This window comes from Hippoglossus stenolepis, chromosome 7 (assembly GCF_022539355.2).
Source record: "Hippoglossus stenolepis isolate QCI-W04-F060 chromosome 7, HSTE1.2, whole genome shotgun sequence".
Lineage (NCBI taxonomy): Eukaryota > Metazoa > Chordata > Actinopteri > Pleuronectiformes > Pleuronectidae > Hippoglossus > Hippoglossus stenolepis.
In genome coordinates, this window is record NC_061489.1 from 7,499,831 (window position 1) to 7,517,124 (window position 17,294).

General features: G+C 39.7%; 2 protein-coding genes across 2 annotated transcripts; both read right to left on the minus strand.

Annotated features, from left to right (window-relative positions):
* Positions 1-3,516: 3,516 nt before the first annotated feature.
* Positions 3,517-7,660, minus strand: fnta (farnesyltransferase, CAAX box, alpha). The gene is made up of 9 exons (XM_035161527.1): positions 7,462-7,660; positions 6,947-7,032; positions 6,236-6,350; positions 5,815-5,919; positions 5,531-5,657; positions 5,153-5,301; positions 4,885-4,947; positions 4,455-4,647; positions 3,517-4,262 (listed from the first exon to the last, which is right to left on the minus strand). The coding sequence occupies exons 1-9, from the start codon at positions 7,587-7,589 to the stop codon at positions 4,095-4,097; spliced, it is 1,134 nt and encodes a 377-aa protein (XP_035017418.1). The 5' UTR covers positions 7,590-7,660; the 3' UTR covers positions 3,517-4,094.
* An 865-nt stretch (positions 7,661-8,525) lies between these two features.
* On the minus strand, positions 8,526-17,195 carry aup1 (AUP1 lipid droplet regulating VLDL assembly factor). The gene is made up of 12 exons (XM_035161526.1): positions 16,878-17,195; positions 15,722-15,859; positions 14,961-15,111; positions 14,231-14,418; positions 13,236-13,308; positions 12,682-12,755; positions 12,432-12,498; positions 12,175-12,277; positions 11,935-12,072; positions 11,693-11,832; positions 11,394-11,482; positions 8,526-8,892 (listed from the first exon to the last, which is right to left on the minus strand). The coding sequence occupies exons 1-12, from the start codon at positions 16,916-16,918 to the stop codon at positions 8,847-8,849; spliced, it is 1,248 nt and encodes a 415-aa protein (XP_035017417.1). The 5' UTR covers positions 16,919-17,195; the 3' UTR covers positions 8,526-8,846.
* Between the last annotated feature and the right edge of the window lie 99 nt (positions 17,196-17,294).

The following is a 17,294-nucleotide window of genomic DNA, read 5'->3' on the forward strand; positions in this document are numbered from 1 at the left end:
ATTAAACAGGCTAATTTATTAACATAGATTTCTCACATAGTGGGGAAAAAAACACATTTTCTCCGGCACATGTGCATGTGCATGTGCGTGTGTGTGTGCGTGTGTGTGTGTGTGTGCGTGTGTGTGTGCGTGTGCGTGCGTGTGTGCGTGTGTGTGTGCGTGTGTGCGTGCATTGGTGTGCGCTGTGGAGGGACCGCTCCAGCATCTCAGATGCAGTTTTACAGTAGCAGTTACAACAGTAGTTGACAGGTCAAAAATCCTGTGTTGGCCTATAAATATTAATGAATCTAAAGCAGTTAGCACTGTTGTTGCCTGGAACTTTATCCTGAAGAGGAATTGACTCAGAACCATATGGAATCAATACAGAGGCTGGAGATGTGTCTGGCCAGGATAAGACCAGAGACAGGGCCTGTCGGATGGGCAGGACTGAAAGGAAAATTAACAAAGACACAAGATGGTGAAGGAGTATTAGAGAACTATTTAAAGCTGCACTAATCAATATTTTCATATCAACAATGGATCAAATGACTGCGTAAAGCATCAGGTGTGGCTTGTAGTGGGTAACCTACAGAAATCCATCATATAACCCTGCAGCTCCTCTCTGCTTTTAGCCTCTTTTAGTTAAGTGGTTACTGTGAATAAAACACACTTTATTGACTAATGTTTGCAGGTGAACATACCGAAGCATGTGGCAGCTAAAATACCAGGAACAGTTCTCATGCATGCCAAGCTCAATATTACCAATTTCTAAGCATTATGACAGTCACAGTCTACATCAAAAGTCAATGTAACTTTAAACCCTGTCCCTGGCCACTTTCATCTGCTCTTCTTGGGGTAATAGCAGACTTCATTGCCCAGCAATAAATATTTTTAATTGGGTTCCTTGAAGTGACTTTTTTATCAAAGAACTTCTGGAGAACTATATTTTTCATACAGTAAAAGGGCACAAAGAGCCGTGGAAGGGTGAAAGCTGTTCACACTTACTCCAGCTATGAAATAGCTTCTTATCATAGACTGACAACAGTTTGTGTGGGAGTAGATTCTGTCTGTTTAACTTATTTTTAAAAAAGACATTTGAAGTTGGTAATATATCTTCTCTCAGGCGTTGACTGGTCTGAGGACAGCAGATTCAGAAACTTGAGAAATGTTTACAGTTCCATCTCTCCACCTACGTCACCATCACTGATTGTTCTGCTCTTAGTACGGCTGCAAATCCCTGCTTTGTTTCTGCCTCTCAGCCTTAATAAGTGGTTCTCATCTGTCAGTTTATTGGGAACACCCAGCTAAACTGAATGCTAATACAACAGTCTTGTGATAAATATTGCCTCCATGAAGATGTAACTCTCAGTGCCATTCAAATCAATGAGACGGGGCTAAACAACAGACACGCCTCTTCGATCCAACACATTTGAACAGCAGCACAAACTGCAGCCTCCTAAACGATCTAAGAGTTGACTCAGCACTTCTAAAACATGAGTGCACCTCAATGGAGCACATACCTCAGCCAAGGCCCACAGCAAATCCGTCACGTTTGTTAGGGCATAGTTCTAAAGCTACTGAAGATACTGTACATAGAAGCTGTTGTTTCCCTAATGAATCCACATGATCTCAGCTACACATTGGCCCTAGTTACAGGTTTGTAGCCCTATTTTCTACCATACAGCGTCTGAACAAATCCTACCACCCTATGAAACCACATCCGCTAGATCCAGATTTTTATTTGGATCCACACCATTGATATCAGTCCACCCAATATGAAAGTTTTTTTCATCAAACTCCATGTTTTATGAAAATATCTGATTAAAACCATCATGAAGGGAGGAGTTCTTGCCGGACCGTTGGATTTTCCTGCATTAGTTTCAGATGTGTACCTAAAAAAAGCGAGTGTATAGCGTCATGTTTGAAAAAGTCTTAATTAATTCCTTTTACTGTAGAGGTCTGAGTAATCCTAAATTGAGCATTGGTATACAATGCGTTTGTCAGGCACTATTTTCTGCCATGGATTAATACAAGTTTTATTTGAGGGACCAGTTTTGTGTGTGTGTGTGGGTTTGACTCAAAATACACCACAGCTCTCCCATTCATTTGTAATGAAGGAACCTGTCAGTCAGTGTAATGACACACTGAAGTGTTCTGGACAACAATGGAGATCAGGGGCTATGCAGACTTTGGCTGCATAGGATAAGTTGATTGTTAGTTTTGATCTTTTATTATGGGATTTCTTGATATTAAGTATAGTATATGATATTATTTGCCCCATCCCTAAGCCACACATGCCAGGTTTTCAGTTTCTTTTAGTATTTGTATGTACCTTCAATCAATTTGTAAAGTACATGTTTAGTATTTATCTTTTCAAGTGATGTTTTTGCTGAACGAAACGGTCTGAGAGGCGAACCGTTTGACGGCAAGCTTTCCTGTATGTTCATCTGCTGAGTAACTCAGGAGCAACCTTTGGTTTAAGTAATTTCCTATTTAATTTACTGTCAATAAGACTTTATTCTGGGTGTTATTTTTCCATTCGCTTCCTTTAAAACATCTGGAGCAAACTAATGCACTCATGTCTTCCAAGTGTAAAAACGAACACGTAGTCGCTGGACTCTATGTGATAAAAGCAGAGGCTGGAGGATCCCACACAGGATGAGCTGCCTTCTCCACCAATTATAAGAAACAGATGTCTCAGAACCGGGCTGGATCTCGTCCAGGCCTCTGCACCGATACACTGGGTGTGCATGCATGTTAAAAAGCTGCCCTGGACATGACATACAGACAGAACTGAACAACAGACAGAAGATGTTCTGTCTTCGTCACCAATATTTAATAACTTCCAAAGCCTGCGACTCCTCGGTGGTTTGTTTAATTAGTATTTTAATTAAACACTGTCTGCAACCCTTTTGTTTGTTTCTTTGTTTTGGGTTTAACCACTGAGGAGCACTGTCCTCCAAACAGCACTTGAAGTGATGGAGCAGGCACCTGGTCTGTTTTGCTTAAGCAGCAGAAACAGTGCAGCTTATATTCATATTCACCCAGCAGCCTGGTTAATGTGTCATGTGGCCTGTTTGTTATTTCAGCTCCTTCAGCTTTTTGATGTGAGAACGCAGCGAGAAATGTTTCCTACTTGACTGGTATATTAGAGCAAATGAATCACGTGATCTGCCTTCTTGCAGTCACAGTTTGTATTTGTCCCTTGTGCTCAGTCATGTCATTACTTATGACGTGAACGTGGCTGATTAGTGTCCTCCACCGTAATGAGGAAAAGCAGAGAAAAGAACCACTGCTCTGTTAATATCAAGCATCCAGAGAAGCAGTAATTACAAACTGCTGGCATTTAGAAACTGGAGGGTACGGATTGTGTTGTAGTGTCTGCACAAGTAGAAACAGCTGCATCTAGTGGAGTAAATCCATTTCCAAGCTCCAAGGGAGTCCAGGACATGAGGCTGTGTGTCAATACAGGTGCTTTATGAATGGGGGCTGGTGGCAGCATAGCTCAGAGGACCAAACAAAACAAACAATCAGAGAGAAAGTCACTTGTTTAGTGCAACTAAAGAACTAAACACTTTTATTCAGCATTATTATTCATGGTCTTACATGATATGTCCTCGTGTACTGTTTTTTCTTCTTTCAATAAAGTATATTTGATTTGATTTAAACTGCTACAGATTTAGAAAAAGACTAAATAACTACATGTTATGAGTCATCGATCAGAGCAGCAACAAACCGCTGCATGTCATCTCTCATCTGCTTTTTTTAACACTGCTAAATTAGTTTCACAAACCACTCGCTGTTTTCTAACCAAGAAAAAGAATAATTCTATGACTAAATCTGACAACATTCCAAAAATGTTCCAGGATGTATGAAACTGCCTGATGTGTAATAACATGGTCACTTCTTACAGTTGTTCAGTGTGAAAAAAAAAAAACTTTCAGTCTCAGAGTCTTTTCCTAGATGACCTCATATTAGTGGTGACTGTAAGAAACTTACTCATCAATACGAAACATTTTAACCATTGACATTAATATCAAACTGCGTGGACTGGTTCTGCCAACAGCCCTGACGAAGCAGCACAGGAGTGGAAATGGTGCGAGTCCCCAGGAGGTCTAGCTCGCTTCTTGCTGCACAGATGCTGGGACTGAGGGTTCGGCGTTGTCTGCCATATTCTCCTCGGAGTTATCACTGCTTCCATATTTGCTCTTTAAAGAACTTCCCAAAAAATGCCAGTACTCTTTACGAATGGTGTCCTTCTCCTGCGCTAGAAGTTTACAGATCTGCCAAGGAGTTGGGAACACACAAAGAGTGAGAAAACAATGTTAATAACATTATTTCAGGATTCAATTTTAAGCTGTAACAAAGTCTAACACCCGGACCACAATGGATGCGTAAGCGGCGCCGACGCTGCACATGCACCCAGTGTGGCTCGGGCATAGGACTGTGTTTGCTAAGGTATACTAGGGACCTACCTCTAAAGCTTTTCTTAAAGTTCCCTTTCGTTCTTCTTCCTCCACATTTTCCTTTTGGTTGCTGCTCTCCAAGACATCCTCATAGCAATCAAACAGAAAGGCTAGCAGGTAAGAAGAACAGTGCGTGTCCTTCAGCTCCAGGACTCTCTCCAACAGACCTGGCTGAGATGACAGACCTCTGTCTTGCAGCATCCTTGAGGATAAAAAAGATTGAGGATATAGTGTCAGTGAGCTTTTCCATTTTTAATAACCGAGTCTCCACTCTTCCACTTTTTCCCCTGTAGTCTAAATAAGGAAGACACATTCAAACGTCAGTGATTCTACTCAAAAGATGAGAAAAGTATATTCATGTCAGATAAAAAAGAAACATGTTTGCCATTTGTACATTTTGTGGGATTACTGTAGAAAAACATTAGTTGTTACATCTTACCCTTTCAAATAGTTCCATGCGCTTTCATTGTGGGGAGCCTTCCTGATCTGCTTCAGACAATACCTAATGTTAAGAAAAAATAAATAAAGAAACAAAATATAGACAAATTTAGTGATGCTCATCGCTGAAGAAATTAAGCCAATTAACAAGTGCATTGTCTTCTCAACATGTACAAAATATATTTTCATGTAAAAAATAAAAACATTTTTTAATGCAACTTAAAAAAGTGCACATTATCTGTGTCTAAATATTTATACTGAGGACTCACTTAATCTCTCTCTCCACTATGGTCGGATCAGAGAAACCTGTGGTTTGAGAAATTACAAAATGCCTCTGGTTCCATGCAGAGTTATTCCTCACATCTTCTTCCAAAAGAGTCTCCACAAACTCCAGCTCGTTATCCCACAGTTTGTACTCCTGAAAATTAAACAAAGCCAGCGTTGGCAACACACTTGTTAATGGAATGTAGAGCTTTTCGTAGTGGCCCTGCAATGATTGAGACAAATACTGACAAGAGAAGGCCTCAAACAACACACCAACAAACAGCCAAAGGATTCAGTCTGGCAGAGTGGCTCATCGTGGGTGGAAAACTGGATCTATTTCCACTGTTTAAAGGCCAAACTCTGCTAAAGGCTCCAACACCTACCTGGATGACCCACTGCCTGTGCTGCCAAGCGTGGTAGTTCTTTGCGTCTTGGCTGAGGATGTCTGCAATAAACTCCAATTCCTCTGAAGGGTCATTTAACCACTCCACCACCATACGTCTGTGATGCCTGGAGGACAGGTTAGGAAAATCAACCTTTATTTGGATGTTATGTTTTCATTTAAATGAGTGAACCTAGAAACACTTCCCACCACTCCCTGTCTCTTCTGTGTTGTCTGGACAGATACAGAAAACATGTGACCTGATATGAATTTGCCAGCGCTCACCAGACTTGATAGTTTTTGGGTTGCTCCTCGATGATGGCGGTAATGTACCTCATCTCATCCCCCAGGTCCTTTGAAAGGGCTTGAAGTAATACTCGCCGGTAGTGCCTGCACATCCCATAAATATTTCATCACTTCAGTTTCACAACCAACGGCGTCATATTCAGAAATAAACAAATTTAGCTACTGCTATTCATAAGGTGATTTATAAGTGACGAGAGGTATTTTTTGTCTTAACTTACAGCCCTACGTATTACGTATCATGTGACCCAAAGATAAAGTAGTGTTCAAACACCACTCAGAAAGTTATTATATAGAAACAAACTAAAGAAATCTTTCATTCCTCCCCATCATGTTATGATAATTAAACACAACCAAATAGTAAACATTGGTTTTCCATATTGCAAACATGCAGCATGCTCACCACACTGTGTAATTAGCAGCATTTAGCTCGATGGCTTCTGCTGTCAAGGCGAAGGCCCGGTCACTTCTCTCATCGTTCTTCAGGAGTGCACGGAAATAGTCATAAACATCTGAGACTGTGGGAAGAAATGTATGAATGTGAATTAAACAAGTCTGAGTTACTAACAGACTCAAAGAACTGCAGATCATCTGTTTGGAAATGTAGAAGGTCGGCACTATCTCTAGCATCTGCTTTTTAAGTGATTTTGGATGTAAAGTTTAAAGAAAACACAACTGAAAACTAATTTTGGTTGTTTGATCATAAGGTGATAAAAATTGATTTGTAGTGAGATATGTTTATTTGGATCTGCAGGATTCTACTTGTCACCTTAACCTTTATGATTCAATTCAATTAGACTTTGTTTGTAGAGCGCCAAATCACAATTTACATCATCTCAAGGCACTTTACATAGTAAGGTCAAGAACTTATAGAGAAAAAGTGACGGAGAATCCCAACAGTTCCCACAAGGAGCAGCACTGACGACTACAAAGAGAGAGAACTCCTTTTTAACAGGACAAAACTGGCTCCATCAGACTCGGTGGGGGAGAGAGAGGAGAGAAGAGAGAGAAGAGAGAGGGGAGAGACCAGAGAGACCAGGAGCAGATTTAACTTTCATGTGACACTCCACTCTTCCTTACTCCCGTCTCTTTCTAGCAATCCCAACAATCTTACACTTGTCAGAGTAGGCGATCTTCACCACAGGATTTGGTCCATCATCCTGAGGAACAGGCTCCAGGTCTGCCCACTCCTTTCTGTCCCTGCAGCACACAAACACGGGGGTGGGTTTCCTGGCTGCTGACCGACAACACCTCCTGATGGCAGCTAACTACTTCGTTTTACAAATTAAATATAAACAATGTGAATTCATGATGCCTAATGTAGTGGGCGTTGGTGCATTTTATTGTCACATTTGTTAGTCAGTTAAATGCAGCCGCTCGGAGCAGGAGGGAGCAGACAGAGCTCCATTCAATTAGCACAGCACTGATTCAATTAGCACGTGTCTTTGGTGCCAGTGACCCGGGTGATAACGTCACTAGAGCAAATACTAAGCAAAGTGACCACAGCATTAAACCTCCAGTCATCAAACATCACCGTTAACAAACTTAAACTCCTGCAGAAATAGTTAGCCGTCCGAGCTAGCAAGCTAACCACCCAAACATGTCGGGGAGAGGCCCAGCAGACAGTACCTGTAGAACATATATCGAGTTGGGTCAACAGCATAATCGTCCCCGAGCTGGTCCTCGACGTCATCATCAAACTCGTTGTTTTCCTTCACCTCCACCGACTCATGTGAACTTTCTTCTACACCTGACATTGCTAACCTGCTAGCTTAGCCGCCTCTGCTCCGTCTGACAGGAAGATGACGTAACTACCGGCGAGGCAGGACGCTGCCTTCACGTACTGTGGGAAATATTAAGTTCTCAACAACTATAATTCTGTTAGCTGTTAGTATATCGACCACGTGGGTTTAGTAAATGTCCATTACACTATATATAAATGTTCCTATTGATAGCTATTGCGCTTTCTTGTTGATATTGATTCATGTAGTATTTAGATTTGAAGTCTTATAATAGAAGTCATGTTGCCAGTGTGTTAACAAATCAAGGAAGATGTTTAATATTCTGTGCAAACATCCAGGTTTTAATTTCATAAATGTTTCTCAATACCAAGCTGCCAAGAACCTGAGAGATAGAAACACGATTGACTTAGATCAGAGACGCATTGTGAGAGCAGCAGTATGATTATGCTGGATGTAGGCCTGTAAGGGTTATAAGCAATCCACTATCATCTTTTTCAGCAGTACATTTACATATTTATGACCTGTTTTAGTAGGAAATGACCCACCTGACATTAAACTAGCTCCAGGAGTTACATTAATGTTGCACATGTGTAACCTTTGCATTTTTCACACTTATAAATGTGCTCAGATTTTCTGAATCACCATCAGCCTTTTCAAGTTCATGTGTAAATCTCTCCAACAGCTGGTGAGGACATCTAGTGCTGTGTGACTGCTCTTCAGTAGAGATGCTTTTTCTGGCTCCATCTTATGGCAGGATTTAGTTGAAAACTTCCAAAACGTAGCAGCTTGAACTGATGAAATACAAATCATTCACAAATGTAAAACATTGCAGGCCTGTTTCAAACTGTCCTTTAGAGCCTGTTAACCTTTAAATGTCTGAATCTAATTTAAATCCCAAAATAGCAAAGGTGACTTAAAACATCTGCTGTGTTTGAAATAACTTTCTGAAGGTGAGGTCAAGCTGAACTTTATTTTCATCAATGACTCTGAACATTATAAAAATAAATAGATGATTCACAGTCAGTGGATCATAATACAAATTGTTATCAAAATTATGTATCAGCCAGAATGAAGAATTAAAGACATGCATAATAACCATTGCATCAACTGAAACATGTTCTGAATACTCGTCTCCATTGTTTGGAAATGACAACAACTGTTTTGTAACAGAACCTGTTGACAGAATATAAAATCATCATTTAAATCACACAGCTGTGCAGGTAGTATATGCTTCTTCTGACAAGTTTTCAATGATGGCTTGACCCGAAGTGTTCAGTGACTGTCTTCTTGATTCAATCCGTGTTTTTCAAGGTAGCGTCTGGGAGAGAAAAACAGGAAAAACCATCAGTCAGTGTTTACTTCACTTCATAAGAGTTAATCTGTAAAAGAATTTAACACAAGTCTGGGATAAATGTGGGTTGTGAAATACTTAATAACCAACATGCTACCAGTGGACTTTAACAGGACTCAATGAGTTTGCAAAACATGTGGTGTTGCTGGTGCCCTTTTGGACCAAATTAAAATGAATCAAGTGCCATATGGTCAAAGTCCATCAAATGGAAAAAAACAATCTTCCACATTGGAAATACCTCAAATATACAGCCTTTTCAAGAATAATAGTTTTTCCAAATAAGATTTAAATGTTGTTGTGTTTCATCTTTATAACATGAATAATAATAACTCAAGTATCAAATAACATTACACTGCGGCCCACTGAGGTGAAATCTTCCATGTAAATATTTCTTTCCCCACTGTGGAGTAACCTGAGATCATTTGTTTCACTTGAGGGTAACGTCACAAGCTAGAAATAATATTGTTTAAAGAAATGTTTTGTTCTGCAGTCATTCAGGCAACCTGACACAGTTCAATATTCTTTCTTTCTTTCTTTCTTTCTTTCTTTCTTTCTTTCTTTCTTTCTTTCTTTCTTTCTATCTAGTCGTTTCTACTCTCCTGCAACTCCATAAAAAGATCTGGTACATTACAGGTTGGTATTATTTTACTGTTCAACTAATTTGTCCCTCTTTCCCCTTTTGTTCAATGTCCCTGGGCATTTTATACAAATATTCTGGAAATACAAAATTGGTACATTTGCATTTATATCTGAAGATATTTTAAATTTAGTACTTAAAATCAAGGGGTGCTTATAATTTTGACCAGCACTGTAATTGCTCCACTAGGTTCAGCAGATAGCTGGTCACATGGTCTGTGTGGTGATGGGCAGGTTATTTACAGTGACTAAAGATATTTACTGGAAACAGTTGCTTGCTGAGTCTAAAAATAACAATAATGAGAGTGAACCAAGTTGCGGACTAAAAAATAATAAGGGTAGACATTACAAGATTTCATAGAGGTGAACTGCAGAGTTTGGTGACAATAAAAAAGAAAAAAAAACTTTCGATGCCACAATAAAAAGGCAAGATCCTGTTATGTTGAGCACTATTGTTCATGTAATACAAAGAAGAGATGAGACGGTTGTAGGGTTGCAAAGGGGCGGACAATTTCCGGTAAATTTCCGGAAACTTTCCATGGGAAGTTAAGCTCGGGAATTTTGGGAATTTTGAAAAAAAAAAAATTACCACAACTTAAACGCTGAGCAATAAAAACGTCATTCAAAACTCTATTTTAAAGATGTATGGAATGCAGCACATGCTGCACGTTGAATTTCAACCCTGCACTGTGCATTTCTCCATCACATGCGCAGTACATTCTTCCATCACATGCACAGATAATTCCCAGCATCCTGCACACAACAGCAGGGCTATTGAGGCCACACTACTGCATTAGCCCAAGGACTAGTCAGGGAAGTTTTGATGATATTACTGGGGAAAATATATTAGCATGCTGATTGAGGATTGTTCATCTAGCCTATTTCTATTCATTTATCCATCAATTGTAAAATATTTTTAAAGACGATTCCAATTGTTTAGCTAACTATTTATATCTCTGGCATTGCATTAGTGTTTTTTACAAGCTTTTTTCTCATCTTATTCTACAGAACAATGCCACGTGCACTATCTCATGTGTGGGGACATTTCACCCCAGCCAATGTAGAAAGGCTGTGTACATTTGCAAATACTGTGCAAAGACCTATGTTAAGAATGCCACAAAGATGCAGAAGCATATAGTCAAGTGCCCAAAGTTTCCTCAGGGCTCAAATCAGCTTATGACAAAACAAAATGTTTATATTTATGTCTGTATATGACAAGGTAAATACAGTTAGTATAAATTACCCACAAAATGTCCAGTTTATTCCCGTTAATTCCCGTATATTCCCGTTAATTCCCATGGAAAGTTTCCAACTTTGAATATTCCCGGAATTTTGCAACCCTAGACGGTTGAGAGACCTCATGTTGGTCACTCTACTTTACTCTCAGTGACTTGCCCCCTCACTACTCTGTCAGAGACTGTGTGGATTTCCGAACAAATCCGCAAGGGTCTAAATTAGCAGAGATGTATATTTTGACATAAGACCTTTAGCTTTAACACTGTGTAGAATCAGTACTGAGTGACAGACACAACCCAAGGAATGAATTCAAAGTAAGTCTCAAGCCATATGAATATTGCATAACTGTTCAGTCCTGCACAAGTGCAAGATGCTGTGCATAATGAAGCACCTCTGGCTCTTCTCTGAGGTGTCTTATTAACATGAGCTCAACAGACATGGAGCATTTCCAATGAGTCCAGAAATATTCGATTAAATCAAAGGTTAAGAGACTAGACGAATATTTCATTTTCACCATGTATGGCAGCTCCTTTTACAAATAATAAAATCATATCCTTATGAAGGGGACACTGCTCGTGGCAAGAAAAAAAACTCACCTTCTTGCAAAATTATACAGCGCTTCTTTTCTATCTTGGAGAGACAAATGTCTGTCACATGGTGATTTCCCAAAACATTTGGCAGCAGGCTGTAGATGACAAAAAATATGAATTGAAAGACAGATCTGCACAAATCAGTTTGAATTTGTGAAAAGAAATATTGGTCAACTGAAATTCCCCCACGTTGTTATGCAATTATCTAGGCAATATCAACTTCACATGCTCAAAGGAAATTTTATCCTTAATGATAAATAGATAAAAAAATCGCAGAGATAGCATTCCGAATCAAATAGTCAGACCTTTATGGTGGGTTCAGAACCAGAGGAGTAGGAGCTAATATTTGAAGGCTCAAATGTAGATGTCCCAGTTGCTTCCATTGGAGTTTCCTCCCTGCTCTCCAGCAGATTTGTTATGGTGGTGTCAACACAATTGGTTTTCGCTGTATGTAATCAAGAGACAAATGTAAGTGCATGTCAAAGTAAAGACTGAACAGAGCAACAGCACATTCCAAAGGGACAGTTAAAAGGTAAATGCGTCATACCTAAATCCTTTGCGATGACATTAAGTGGAACATGAGGCAGCACATCCTTCACTTGTTGGGCCATCTTAGCAATCCTGTGATCGTCAGTGCCCAAACTCTGCACCATGAAACCGAGCCCAATAGAGCTAGGTCTGACACCTAGGGTTAGAAGAGGAAGAACTAACATCCCTCTGAAAACAATCAGCTCAAACTTTACATGAAGAGAATTGGATGGATTATGAGTTTATGTGATTGACTTACTTGTAGAGGTTTGTGGTACCGTGTGTCTTTTCCTTTTGATGTGCTCAACTTTATCAGCTTTAGTGATCTTGGTGGAGACCAGGCCAAGTTCACCTGCTAGAAGCTGAAAAAAGAGATTTTAAAGAGAGATATTACATAGTGATTTGGGCGCAGGAACTGGGGTCAGAGATACAGAAACGCTGTATTATTACTGACAATTTTCTACATACTTGTTTTACCGTTACAAATCTCACTGAACTGGAAAACATTGGTTTTACCTCCTGGACTTTGTTGGCAAACTCCTGTGTGGACTCGCCATCTTGTCTGGAAACTGGTGGGAGCCAACTAGGATGAAAACAACAAACAAATACAGCTCTGATAGAAGTCATTCTGATGAGAGTATCATGAAATCATCAAGATACTCTTAAACTGTTTCACATCAGTCTCCAAGAAAAACAAACTAATGGGAGTGGATAATATTTCAAAAAGCAAGTGCTGGTAGAAAAGTTGATACAAATTATTTAGTACCTTACATGATACACTGTACATGGAGCAAAGAAAGTCCACAAGAGCTCGATCAGCCAGCTGGACTCAGGTGTGCTCTGTGGACGGACAGAAGACAAAAAAGTCAATACACGTTTTATTAAGTGATGTGACCAAAAACTAATTATGAACACAAAGTCAGCAGGGGAAATGATGGGAGACAATAATAGCTGTGGTGCTATATCTTACAACTATTTTTAAATGTTCTCACTCAACTTCAGCCACTTGTGCACCCAGCAACCCAAGACAGATTTACTCCTGGTAGTGAGACTGCTGGATTAGATTTAAACTGACCACAATAATGAGCTTGCTGCTACTTACAGGAATTTGACTCATTTGGCAACGTTATTTCCCAAGCTTAGAAGTGGAACATAAAAGGGTCATTGTTCTCCCTTATAGAGTTTCTTACTTCCTCTGTATATTGACACCTACACACATACAATTCAAGCAGTTGATGCTGTTAACAAAACATATTATCTGTGATATGGGAATAAACATCTATTTTATCTTAAAAGTCAAGTTTAATGAAATGAAATTACCAAAGCAATCAATGGTCTTGTCACCCTTAAGGCCACAGGTTGAATGGAATCAGTCAGTGAGAAAGGCCAAGAACTGAGAGGAACAAAATACATGTTTGTTAGTGGTTTAAGTACATTTGAACTTTTTAGTTGTTGCTGAAACACTCTCTCTTATTTGTTGAAATCCTCTTCACGCCCCGATAGCCATCATTAAAGTTGTCTAAAAAAGAGAGAGCATAGCCAGTGTCCCTGCCCTCGCAGAACTGTAATAAATACAACCAATCATTTCATTCAGATCCAATGAAATGATTGGTGTAATACACTGTATTTCAGCATAAATACACAGCTGAAATAGAGGTGATAGCCGGAAGTTAGTCAGAAAAGTTTGACGTGCCGGCTGTTTGGCGGGGACGGGATGGTTCTATTGCATTTTGTAGTGAATCCTGCTCTTGCTAACTTTTCCAAGATGACCACCCCTTGCTTTTTGTGAAACCTCTCAATATTTGTCAAATTTTCTTTTATTTACACATTTTAAATCAGTTAAATACATCACAGAGATAAACAGTCCTCAACCTGGTGGTTCGTTTCTTACAAATCACAAAGCAGTTCCTGGTCAACATAGTCACCATTACTGTGTCATTAAAAACTGATATAAATGGATTTTCTGAACTTGAAAAGAAAATGATAACAATATACTTAATCCTACTATGAAGTGGTGCAGTTTGTCTGCTGGAGGCTTCAGGTGAAGATACAGTACACATGGTTCTGAGTTACTCAAAAAAACAAGAGAAATTAAGTAATCTTGGAGCCAATTACACATCTCCACAGAACTCGGGAGGGAAATTTATTAAGAGAAACAGCCACCACGACCAAAGTCGTGAGTCTCCATGTGCAAAAAACTGGTGGATCCCAAATGGTTACAGTAGTGCTTTACAACTAATTTTGTTGGTAACTAAGGTATTCTAGTTAGATTGAGGATTTTATCCTGCTACCCAAATGTTGACAGTGACACTAACCTGAACTTGAGGAGGCCAGCCCGGCCGTTTGTGGTGTCCTCCTCAGGAAACAGGAGCAAAGGTGCGGTGCCTTCAGTGGAACAGTATCTCTGAAGAGTCTCCCCTATCGCTCCTTGGCCAGATGTTGAATGGATTTCCATGAAGCCTCTGGCCCAACACATGAAGCCGGTGGAGCCCTCTAGCTGTGGCTAAAAAGCAGAAGGAGACAGTGCAAGCTCACCAACCACTCCACCCACAATATCTAACTAAGCACAGTACTACAATATGTTGCACAACACAAAAAGTTAAAAACAGACAAATCATATCACTTGGGGACAGTAAATTGTCCTCAACAATGAGCGGGTAGGACTTTGTCATGCTCTCATGCATCACAGCACACACAGTTTTCTTTGTGTGGAAACCTCTGTCATCTGCAGAAACTAATATTTTCATACAGAACATGATGTGCTATTGTCCATGCGGTTTCACTGGGGATCATTGACAGAGATTGAAAAGTAATACTAACATTTAGGTGATCAAAAAGGCTTTGCAAGGGATCATTGATGACTATCAATACTGCAACATTAACAGCTGTGCAGTTTTAACCATATATGTTTTCAGGGGTGGGTGCACATCCACAATGAGGTCATAGCAAAAAGGAAGTTTGTGTGTGTTTGCAGGGGCTAACTGGTGCAGGGAACATCTCAAATATTTAAAACAGATTTAAACAGAATTAAAGTCCAACACTCACAGTATTACAGGGGGTCAGGAGGTTGATTATGTTGAGGTCGAAGTCTGTCACATGATTGCAAATGTACAGCTTGGTGTTTTTGTCTCTGGAGCGAGGGTTCTTCTGTCTCACGTGCATGCCCAGCACCGAGCACATAACTCTCACAATAAATCTAAAGCCAAACAAAGAAAAGAAAATGTAAACATGATAAACTTGTTAACTACAAGTCACTACTGTGCCCAGAGAGCCAAACATCATTAGAGTTGACATTTATCTCCACATATAATAAATGGTTCATGGTAATCTATAGGGTGAACGCTGTAAGCTATAATGTGCATGTCTTCTGTAATTATGCATTAAGATTCTTTACAATAGAGTCATCATGAAATTACTGTGAGCAACGTCTCATTTCCAGGGGGTCTCTGAGTAAAAGACACAATGTATCAAAAACATTGAACGGCCATTTGCCTTTATGGTGTCTAATGGCATGGCTGAATTAAGTGCACTGATTAAATCTGTTAGATGAGGGCATACTGATACACCTTCTTAATGGGGTATTATACAGTATGCATAAAGCCTAGCTTAGCATTACCTGACATTAGTTTTCCTCATTTACTACTACATGCACATTTAATGCAGTCTTGATTGATATAGATGAAATGTATACAACAACTACTACTGGTACTGCTTCAGCAACTATTATTATTACTACTGAGAGTAAAATGTATTTGTAGAAAAGTAATATGTTCGTATAAAACAAATGTATGCTTTAAAATACTTGCCTTCTAACAAAACTTTCTGGAAGTGCACAGCTGACCAAGAACACGTGTACGCCAATAAAAATCCGTATGAACATCAAACACATTCCAACTGGAAAGTAAATCAGCAACAGCAGGAGAACCACTGCATCTTTGGGGAACCTGTTCGGGGAATTTTAAAAACATTTTAAAAATCAAATAGACGAAACACAAGATTTGTTGTGTTCAGACCTAGACAGGCCACACGGATCACACTGACAGATTGCAGAGGTGAAATAAATGTATTTAAGCAGGAAAATCCAACACATCCATGTATAAAAATAAAATGAAGAAGTATAATACAATGCAATGAACAAGACAGATGAAAGAACAATAATAAAAAAACAGACATTGTGTACTTCGCTCTTTGTCCAACACCTGCTGGTAAACCACTACATTACAGATTAATACTTGAATTTGGATCTTTCTCACAAGTTTAGAGCAGGTAATGAAGACTGAGCATTAGTGTGAGTTTCAGTCTGCCATTTTCCCACAGTCCTTATTACACGTGTTTCTACAGGGTTGGCTCAGCATTAGGTGCTGGAACATACGTGTGATGACCCACACAACTCTACTCCAATCCGACATGATGATCCCTACTACAGCACACAAAGGCCTTTTGTGTCCCCTGAATGTGAAGGTGGAATTTATATTCTTGGTGTTTATGATAGAAACACAACCTTTACATTTCAAATGTGAGGCCACAGCAGAGTAATTTGCTTTAATCTCAGGCTATAACCAGGACAAAGAAGTTCGTCCTTTGAGTAAACTTCACTCTCAGTTATCAGGAGACAATGTTGTTGTTTCACAATATGAAATCCAGCAACTATCCAAGGCTAAACTCGCTGGCTAGTCAAAGCACGATGTGGCTAATGGCAGCCCATTCTGAACATTGATACAAGAGTTACACAACGTTGCACTTTGAGAGTTACCCTGAAATGCTTACGTAAACGTCCCTAGCACATAGCTAGATTAGCTAGCTAGCTTTATGTTTTTAAAAAGATTTGACTTCCGTTGCATGAGAGTCTACAGTAGTTAGCTAGCTGACGATAAATGTCACTAATAAAACTGTATTTTATTAGCATTAGCCAGCGGTTGTGTGTGTGTGTAGCACCTAGCTTAGAGGCGTTAGCTGACTTACCGTCGAAAGTCAAACATGTCTTCGATCCCCCGAGTCTCCATGTCTGCCAGTCAGACCTTTGCTCAGAGGCTAATGCTAAGAATTCAACCTGACGCCTGGAAATAAATGAATCATAACGTTTACAACAGGACTTTAAGTCATCCGGTGGCTAAGCTAACAGCTAATGACACTGTTCCACCGACGAAAACGTTTCAGGACTGCTTCACTAGTGAGTTTACAATGTTAGCTTAGCAATTGTCTACAGATATATTTAGCCGCAGTGCTAACAGCGCTAGCGTCTCTTCTCTGCCAGCAGCAACAACACTTCCGGAAGAAATCATCGAGAATAAAAGCACTAAAAATACCCCCCTCCCCCCCTCCAACAGGAAAGGTTACGGTATTTTGTCGCCATCTAGTGGTTAGATTTGATTCTCGCAC